Genomic DNA, 9,105 nt, shown 5'->3' with positions numbered 1-9,105 from the left:
GTCGAGCTCGCGGTCTCACGGTGTGTCGCGTGTGATGTCGAGGGTTCCGTCATGGTAGGTGCCTAACACACAATACAATCTAGAAACCCACGTATTCGTGGTATGAAGTGTAAAAAAGTGTAATGATACGGGTGTCGCCTGATTCACACAAGTCCAAAGTACACTGAACCAATCTCTAGATTGAGAGGGCGTATACTATGGTGGACGTGGTGAAAGGCTGAGAAGCCTTCGCCACGTCGCGCGGATCCAGATGGATCAGCGCCGATCACCATGACGATCCAGATTTAGATACAAGATGTAGATTAACTATGTAGATAAGATAAGGTAATGAACGATCCGTTACACTGGGCCTCCCGATCGACCTCGGAACGTCGCATGCTGCTGTGCTCGGTCACGTCCCGACGCGTACAATATGCACAGCTCTGAAAGACTAACTCAGCGGGGCACAGGCATGAATAATATTTCGCGACCGCGAGCATCGTATACATCATGCAGTGCCCCCAGCCTCTCGGGAGGCACCGTGCACGGATATCAATCAAATTGCCGTGCCGAGACAACCAATGCGATATATATGCTCTCTGCTGCGCCGGCGGTATCCAAAGATTTGTGGGTCGTCGACATCATTTGACTAGGGGGATTCACTTCGACAGAAGCGCCACTGTTAGTGCTCAAAATTCATGCTATCAGTACTTTGCTCGGTGGACGATATGTTCATGCGCGCTACTGCGTTAGTTAGCCTTGTGGCGCTGTTCGAGTGTGGCTGACTTCGGCGTCTCGTCTGAACTAACCGCAACGACACCGGCGATGCTCTTCGCGACGCGAACCACAAACCGCAGCTAGGCGCAGATCTTCTTAATACTGCAACATGAGCGGTACCTCGACAGCTTGTACGGGCTGGATCGGGCCATGGCGACAGTATAATTATTGTTGTTGACGTTGCCGGCGCTGCACTGGCAGTTCTGCAGGTCATAACCTTCCTGCCCTACGACGTTCCTATGCGGTTACGAGTCTGGACCTGTGCTTATGTAAATCCCGCTCGACTCTCAACGAGTCAACACGGTGCTACAGTTGTGACTGCCATGCTACCTGCTAGATGCATCCGTACGAAAACGCATCTCGTTTCTCGCCGTCACTTCCCGAACCCCTGCCCTCGTATAACAGGAAGCACAGTCGAGCTGCGAGTCTTGAACCCAAGATAGCGGCGTTACCCAGCGAGCCGGCTGAACACGAGATATATACATATCGTGCCACGCCGTCGATTATGTAGATCTAACCTCCTGCGGCGCGAATCGTCCCGCCGCCGCAATCATGGAAGCCCCCTGTCCTCTCCACTTCCGGATCGGCGATGTCGCAACGGGTATTGAGTCTCTGCGTCTGACAGGCCTAGGAGACGCCGTCGAGCGGCTGCACAAGGTTACTTACCAGACGGTCGATGACGATCGCGGGTACTCCTAATTAGAGTCCGGCCACTGGCGGCTAGAGAGTAAATGCATATGAATAGTGCTGTAGGTTTACGGGGCGCTTGCATTCCTGGGAACAGGTAACTTCCGTGTATGGTCGGTCGCACGGCCGGGATGCATAGGCATTCGCAGCGCAATACGTCCACCTACTATGAAGGCTTCCGCCGAGGCCGAGGCTGCGCGGGATGCCGTACTCAGGAAGAAGAGACGACACCTCCAAGGCTTCAGGGCCCCTCTGACGTCCCCGAGCAAAGTTGGGGAAGGAAGGAGCGGCGAATGAAGCTTGAAGACGTAGCTACCTGCCGAAGCGGCCGTAGTAGCACCAGCACTGTACACTGGAGCCCCACACGGTACACCTCCCGAGGACGGACCGGCCTGTACCGCGGAGTCCGTGCTTCAGCAGAGGTAGGGCTCGGAGGTGCGCCGTGGCTGAACAGGGATGACCTTCACCGTCTTTGAATGCCCGCTGAGGTCAGATCCCTTGGCTCCCGTGACCTATCGCAAACGGCGGAGATGAAGGTGAGTCGGCGTGAGTCGGCGAAGGAGCGGGAGTAGAGGAAGCGCCAGCGGAAGGAAACCGGATGGGGTAGAACTTACGAACGGTAACGCATGACGCCGGCGAGGGATTGAGAGTATCATCCTGATCTTGGCAGGAGGGTACCGCGCCAGGCTGAAGACGAGTAAAAGCGGAGGGCAGAGGAGGCGAGTATGGACGAGCACCATGATATTTGTACAGACCCGACGACACTTATTACCTAGTTATACACGTGCGTATAAAATATGAATCCAAAGAGCTGTGCGCTGTTACTCTCAAGACGACGCATATATTGGCGCGCGAGAAAGGAGCAGAGCGACCCGAATGGACGAGCAACGGTCAACGAGCGGAATGTCCGACGCGCCCTCGAGCACCTGACAACAGGACCAAGACGGGCGTCATGATGCAAAGAGGAATTCCAAAGCGGAGCACGGGAGATGTAGTCGGGCAAAAGGAGGGACGTAGAACGACAGGATGGAAGTACGGGGTGGATCGGGGGTGAGGATAGAGACGGGTGACCGGCAAGAAGAGAAGCGTGAACTTGCAAATCTACGGAAACACGTAGGTGGTGGTGTCGGGGTGTGGAGCAATGGACAGGTACATCCAGACCGATTTGGCATACAATACACAGGGAGATGGTGGGATGGGTGGTCTACAGCGCTCGATAAAAACGGGTTCATGACCGCTAAGGGCGTGAGGTCGTGTCGGGGGACAGGAGAGCTAGGACACAAGGGAAGGGGGCACTACAAGAGATCTGCTCGCGAGTTGGAGTCGTTTGGTTGAGGGGCCGCTGACGATGATGACGAGGGCTTCGCGTCCTGCTTGATGATGAGAGCGGGGCCCGCCTCGAGAATGATATCCTCGTCACTCTCGGTGTCTGAGCCGAGCAAGTCACTCTCGTCGTCCGAAATGACGATGAGGGGTTGTTGCGCCTTGACCTTGCCCAGATCTGAGCGGATGGGCGGGCCCTGCGCGAGTATCCTATCACCCCTGGCTTCTTCCTCCTCTGCAGCCTCCGCCTCCGCCTCGACGTCGGCAACAGCTTGGATATCGCGCTTGAAGTAGTAGCGAAGGCCGACGGGAATCATGACGCCGACGACGACTGCGGAGAGCCCCAAGAAATTCCTCCAGGAGATGAGGTGGAAGTCGTCGGCAGAAGTCATGTCGTCGAGGCTGCCACCAATCGTCGTATGGATGACGGTGACACCGAATATGCCCAGGAATGTGCTGATCCAGAACGGAACGACGCCGATGCCGACGTGCGGGCAGATGACGTTCACTACCCAGTGAGGTGGGAGTGGGGCGATGCGGAGGACGATGAGGAACGAGATAATGTCGTCCTTGTGTGCGCGGAGCTTGTCTCCCCAGACGTCGAGCTTCGCCTTCCATCGAGGCATTGTAAGGAGTGCAGGACCGAGCGCCGCACTGATGGCGTAGCAGAGCGTTGCGCCAGTAGCAACACATGCGCATGCGAGAGGGAGCGCGCGAGGCACACCCCAAACAGCTCCGCCCAGGATGGAGAGGTACATCGATCCTGGTAATGAGAACGCCTGGAGGCTGCAAGAAAAATGTGAGCTATCGTCTTCCGTACGAAAACCATGTCAATTGAATGAGGCAGGGTGTGAAGACATTAAAAAGCATCGGGCTACTTCATCTCAGGACAAGCTGCGGTGGCAGGCGTAGAGAAGCGCCGAGTAGAAGACCAGCGACGTGGAACGCTGGTGTGTACGACGCTCCCCCCTAGAACTGCTGCAAGTACTACTGCTATCTCCAGGAACATGCAGCCTATCATTCCCGACGGTCGGCGTGTCACTTGCGGTGGCCGGACGGAACCGTGCAGTAGTCAGCAATATCACGGAGTCACGACAAAGTTCATCTTTTGAAGTTCAGAGAAAAACACGAGCACCACACAGACGGGCCCTCGTCCTGAGCATGGGGAGACGCAATATGGAGCAGCGAGAGGATCTTCCCAGATTTCTAGGGCGATATAGGAAACGAAAAGACGCACAATAGGTAAGCGGTCACATAGCAGACCACGATGCGATATGGGTAGATGTCCCGGTACTTCTTGAGGAGAAGGTTGAGAGCCTGCAACTCGGCAAAGCTCTTGGGAATCTTGAGCATGGGCCTATCTTGCCTGTGCGGACGGTTAGATGGCGGGTTATGCCGGATTTGGACAGTACGCACTCTTCAAGCGTCGGCAACGCAAGCCACAGTGTTCCACCAAGGAAGGCAGTGCTCAGGATGAAAATGGTGGCCATCTTGAGAGTGGCATTCCACAGGAGCCTCCTGGAGGACGGCTGAGAGGGGGGAGGAGCTGTGCCATAGTTGGCGTCGGAGGAGTTGGAGAGGAGAGAGGTGCGAGAGTCCATGTAAGGGGCGTCGTAGACCGTTGCGAGCGAGTAGGCGGAGCGGCCGTCGGGAACGATGGGGACGTAATCTGTGAAGGGAGTGCGGGTGTCTGCAGGCGGGGATGAGGACGGCATGCTGCTGGGGGAGACGAAGAAAGAGATGGGGCAGCGGAAGAGGAGGGTCCAGCTGCGAGCCAGGACTCGGACTCGGACTCGGACTCGGAGTGGCGGCATCCGTAGCGCTAGCCCATGCACGTGGGGTTTCCTCATCCAGCTTATGTACCACCGACGTCACCGTCTTTCTTGCTAATGGGCTCAAGTCGTGCTAACTCCTTGCCAAAGTACAGTACTGGCTATCCTCTCTCGCCCATCCGTTCGATGCGCCGTGGGCCTTACAATCTAATAGTCCTCCTTGTGAACTCAGCGTTATGACATTCAAATGTATCGCCTGTAACGGCCGAGCTCGTTGAGCCGGAACTGCTGCAGGGCGACGCAAGCCAGCAATGCGTATACTCGAACCAAGAGGGTCCCTACCTTCAAGAACGTTCCGATCTCCTTCCCCATGAGCACAAGTCCGACAAACGTGGCTGCTAGAGTGCGGATGTTGTCTGTACTTCTGCATATCGAGAAGCACCGTACGCCCGCTGCGACTCGTTCAGGAAGGCAGATATCGGCCTTTTTTGTGTTTGCTCCCAAGCACACCTCCCAGGATAACGCGCATGTGGGCATATCGAGCCAACCGACATGTCTGCGCCTGTGTGCGGATGTGTAGGCCGTCGTGCGTTATGCTCACGTGAAGGCTGCTAGTACCGCACTACGCTATCTCGGCCAACCCTTGCACTCTGCTAGCTGTATGATATACGATGACGGTGCTTCTCGCTTCGTGTCGTCAAAAGTCCGTCCTGCCCAAACGGTAACGTAGTCATTGTCGCAGGACTCGCAAAGCATCGTTAACATCTACACTGAATCTACAGGGGGGTGCGCTCGAGGACTTCTGAAGGTGCATTTGAACGCATGTAAATATGCGTTGAGAAGCCAAGAAAGCACACTGAGCGACTTCGGAGAAATAGACATCTCAATGCAAATATGATTGTCCTGGAATGGAGAGGAAGAATGAACGAGGACAGATGTGATGAATGGCAGTACGCAGAGGCTGTCGGCAGTGCGTAGCAATGGAGACAAAGCAAATCCAGCCGTTGCTGGCAAAACGCGAGCATGTACTACTATGGACAGCGTCGTCGAGCCGCTCGGCTATTATCGAATCTGGAACAAAGCAAGGCAGATATGGTCGTCGGCGCTGCCACGAGCAGCGATGAGCGGTGGGGGTGGACGCGGGAGGCGGGAGAAACTCCGCGGACTCTATAGCGGGCATGTGAGACGCTGGAAGGCGCGTCTTACAAGGAGAGCGGGCGCTGACAACATCGTTGATAATCTCCCCCTCGTCGTCCCCGACGGCCACCATCTTCAGCCATGACACACCTCTTGCCGCCCCATGCGGACCTGAATCTTGCCCACTCCTCTCTCCAGACCGCGCTCCAGATCGATCCCAATCAGCAACCACCGCCGACTCCTCAGCAGCAGCAGCATCCTCAGCCGCCCCCGCAAGTGCCGCAGTCGGCGTCGAGAAAGCGGAGAAAAGTCGACCAGAATGGCGGCGAGTCGCAGCAGCCTGCCGAGCCGCGACGATTGAGGCGTTCGCATGAAGCGTGCGCACGATGCAGGAGCAAGAAAATCAAGGCAAGTCCCGTCGGGCGACACCGACGGCAAATTCCCCGTCTGACCTCCCGAGTCCGCTAACATCCGGGACCCCTCCTCCTCCCCTACCTCATCGTCCATCCGTCCCCGCACAGTGCGACTCCAAGCATCCTCGTTGCACCGCCTGCGCGACGGCAGGCACGCCCTGCCACCAGGAAGACCGCCATCGCCAGACCCTTACCCCCCGTGGGCACACCGAGCGCATCGAGCGCCAACTCCTCCAGTGCGAAGCGCTTCTCAGGCGGCACTACCCAAACTTCGACCTCAACGACCTTGACACCGTCCTTGCCCGCGAGGGCATCGAGATCGACACCAGCGACAATGCGGTCTCGGCAACTTTTCAATTTGCGCCCAATTCGCCCCAGTCCGGCGCAAGCCGTGGATTCCCTCTCCGCACCGAAGGTCCTCCCATGGGCGGATCGCCCCCCAGAGGCTACCCTTATCCTGTACCACCACCTCCTGGGCAGCCCATGATGCCTCCAGCTTACCATGGACCGATGCCGATGCACTATCCACCTTATCCTCCTCCGCATCATATGCCTATGCAAGGTGGCCCCCCACCTCCTCCAGGTTACGACCCTCGCGGCATGGTCTCGCCGTTCCACCCGCTTGGGCACGCGCACCATCCTAACTTGCCACCGCGCCCATCTTCTCCCCATGAGATCCGTGGCCAAGACCCGCTATCTCAGGACATGTCGAACACGCAGGTGAGTACTGTTGAATTGCTCCGCTCGGGCTTGCCGCTTTGTCGCATATCACGATGGTTATGTGGCTTGACCACTACCCCTCCTGGCATGCGTACACATCCTTATCTTCGTCTGTGGGTTGCCGGAAATACCGCGTGTTCTAGTGTGCGCTAGTCATGCAGAAGGGCGGGTCCTAAACTACTATCGCGTCAAGGCCGTGACGGCGAGCATCCCCGGAACACTTCAGCTGACTTGCAATTGTATAGGCCCTCGCGAAGACATTCGGAGTGGCAAGCGCCATCATGCAAGACGTGACTATCCCGCCGCAAGACAGGGAAGACTTGGCCGTTGGTTCGAGCGCCTTGATTTCCGGTCGAGACCGCGAACTAGGAGACCCCTCCATGCCTCGCGACTCGAACAAGTGGATCTCCGTCACCATGCGTCGAAACAGCGTCTCCGTTACACCTTCGAGTCCGGCACAGGACGCAGCTGCCGCGTCTACCGTTCCTGTCTGGCTGCCCAAGTCGCGCGAAACCGTCGGCATCATCCTCGAAGCGTACTTCTCGCGGCTCAACTTCCATCGTCCCGTCCTCCTGCGCCACGACTTCGAGCAGACACTCAACCAGCTGTACGAGGGGCAGCCGATCCCGCACGACCCCGGCTTCATCTGCAGCGCGTACCTGGTGTTTGCGCTGGGCACGCTCAGCGAACTCAATCACCGCGTGAGCAAGCACGAGAACAGCGGGCAACCTTCCGCGTCCGTCGGGCCGACCATGAAGTCCCTCATGCCGCCCGACTGGCCAGAGCACGAAGAGTTCTTCCGGTTCGCGCTCATGGTCAAGCCTGATCTGAGGGTCACAGTGAGTAGCTTGCAGGCGCTGATTCTGCTGCACTGGTACTTGTACACCGAGGTGAGTCATTGACGCAGCGCTACGGTTCACTGGGGTAGCATGTCCTGACCCCCTGACAGCGACAGGGACGTACCCTGTGGCGTTTGGTCGGAAGCCTGGTTCGGCTCGCGATCGAGCTGGGTTTGCATCACGATCCGACAGCTCAAGACAACGTGTTCTCGGAGGACGAGTGCCAGCTCCGGATCCGGCTTTGGAGTATCGTCCTCGTGCATGACCGTGGAACGTCCATTCAGCTTGGTCGCCCGCTTGCTATTGCGCCGAGTGACTCTAACACTCCCCGCCCAACACGTGGCAAGGGTACGGAGATCTCGGAGCACTTCGTCCTGAATGCACCGATTGCGGAGATACAGGCGGATATCATCAATTCGCTGTATGCGCCTACAAGGCAGACGGCGGACTCTATCATGCGCCACGCGAACAGGATAATCCGGAGCATGATTGTCTTCCGCAAGCAGCTGCCTGACCACTACAAGTGGTTCTTCAGCGGGACCGAGGACTGGTCTGTCGAGAGGCGCACGAAGCTCGTGGCGGATATCACGGAGGACGAAGGTTTGACGCTGCTGAAGATTGGTATCACGAAGATCCTGCTGCTTCGCGCTCTGTTCAGCTCGAAAGAGCTCGATTACGCCCAGAGGCACCGTGCGCTCGTTGATGGTGAGTCGGCTGTCGGGAGGTGCCATGACGAACTCAAACTGACAGTGACATTCGTCCTGCAGCCATCGTTACGTCGCACAACATCATCGTTGTGCACAATCAGCTCATCAGGTTCCCCGACATCGCTTTCTTCGTGTCTCCCATCCCACTGCATATCGCGGCTATGGTAATTCTCTACGGTCACATGTCGCGCTGCGATCGTATCCCGCCCCAAATCGCTATCGAGGACGTCTGGATGGCTCTCGACATGCTTCCCTCATTCCGCTGGCGCTGGGAGCGCAAGGATCTCAACCCTGGTCACCCGCTTATTGTCGCGGCGACTAGGCGCGTAGACTCGGGTCGACGTTCGGCGACGACCCCGTAGGCGAGCGGCAAGGAGCTGAAAAGGGGAAAGAGAGAGGGAGAGGGATAAACGTGACAGAAAACTCGACGAGGGCAGAGCGGAGGTCGGCACGAAGGCACGAGACCTACGAAAGCTAGTCTTCACGCAGACAGCGACAGACTAGTCCCAATGACCAAGTTATACATTAGCACTCGAAGGGAAGTACAACGCTATGGTCACTCACCTAGTCCCAATGACCAAGAGGTCGAGATGGGGACTAGGGAGCGCCTAAGGGGGTTCTTATATACTAGAGGGGCTGCTTAGCAACCAAGGACAAGGCGCGAGAGCGAGGCAGTGAAGATGACAAAGAGAGAACAAAGGGCGAGAAAGAAAAGGCAAGGGCATGGCGATCACGGGACGTAGCATGCGGC

General features: G+C 57.2%; 2 protein-coding genes across 2 annotated transcripts in view; one reads left to right on the top strand and one right to left on the bottom strand.

The window, feature by feature from the left end:
• Positions 1 to 2,441: 2,441 nt before the first annotated feature.
• DICSQDRAFT_79920 (uncharacterized protein) lies at positions 2,442 to 4,442 on the bottom strand. The gene is made up of 3 exons (XM_007362202.1): positions 4,183 to 4,442; positions 4,004 to 4,132; positions 2,442 to 3,552 (listed from the first exon to the last, which is right to left on the bottom strand). Exons 1-3 carry the CDS (start codon positions 4,365 to 4,367, stop codon positions 2,739 to 2,741), a joined length of 1,128 nt encoding a protein of 375 aa, XP_007362264.1. The 5' UTR covers positions 4,368 to 4,442; the 3' UTR covers positions 2,442 to 2,738.
• Positions 4,443 to 5,440: 998 nt separating this feature from the next.
• DICSQDRAFT_152763 (uncharacterized protein) overlaps positions 5,441 to 9,105 on the top strand; it is a 10,652-nt gene continuing 6,987 nt past the window's right edge. Inside the window, exons 1-5 of the mRNA XM_007362201.1 lie at positions 5,441 to 6,083; positions 6,197 to 6,808; positions 7,054 to 7,698; positions 7,758 to 8,352; positions 8,415 to 8,662. Of these exons, the coding sequence (XP_007362263.1) occupies positions 5,817 to 6,083; positions 6,197 to 6,808; positions 7,054 to 7,698; positions 7,758 to 8,352; positions 8,415 to 8,662 (2,367 nt within the window). The 5' untranslated portion in view covers positions 5,441 to 5,816. The remainder of the gene's footprint in view (positions 6,084 to 6,196; positions 6,809 to 7,053; positions 7,699 to 7,757; positions 8,353 to 8,414; positions 8,663 to 9,105) is intronic.

Source organism: Dichomitus squalens (assembly GCF_000275845.1).
Source record: "Dichomitus squalens LYAD-421 SS1 unplaced genomic scaffold DICSQscaffold_4, whole genome shotgun sequence".
Classification (NCBI taxonomy): domain Eukaryota; kingdom Fungi; phylum Basidiomycota; class Agaricomycetes; order Polyporales; family Polyporaceae; genus Dichomitus; species Dichomitus squalens.
This window is presented reverse-complemented; position numbering and strand designations above follow the sequence as displayed.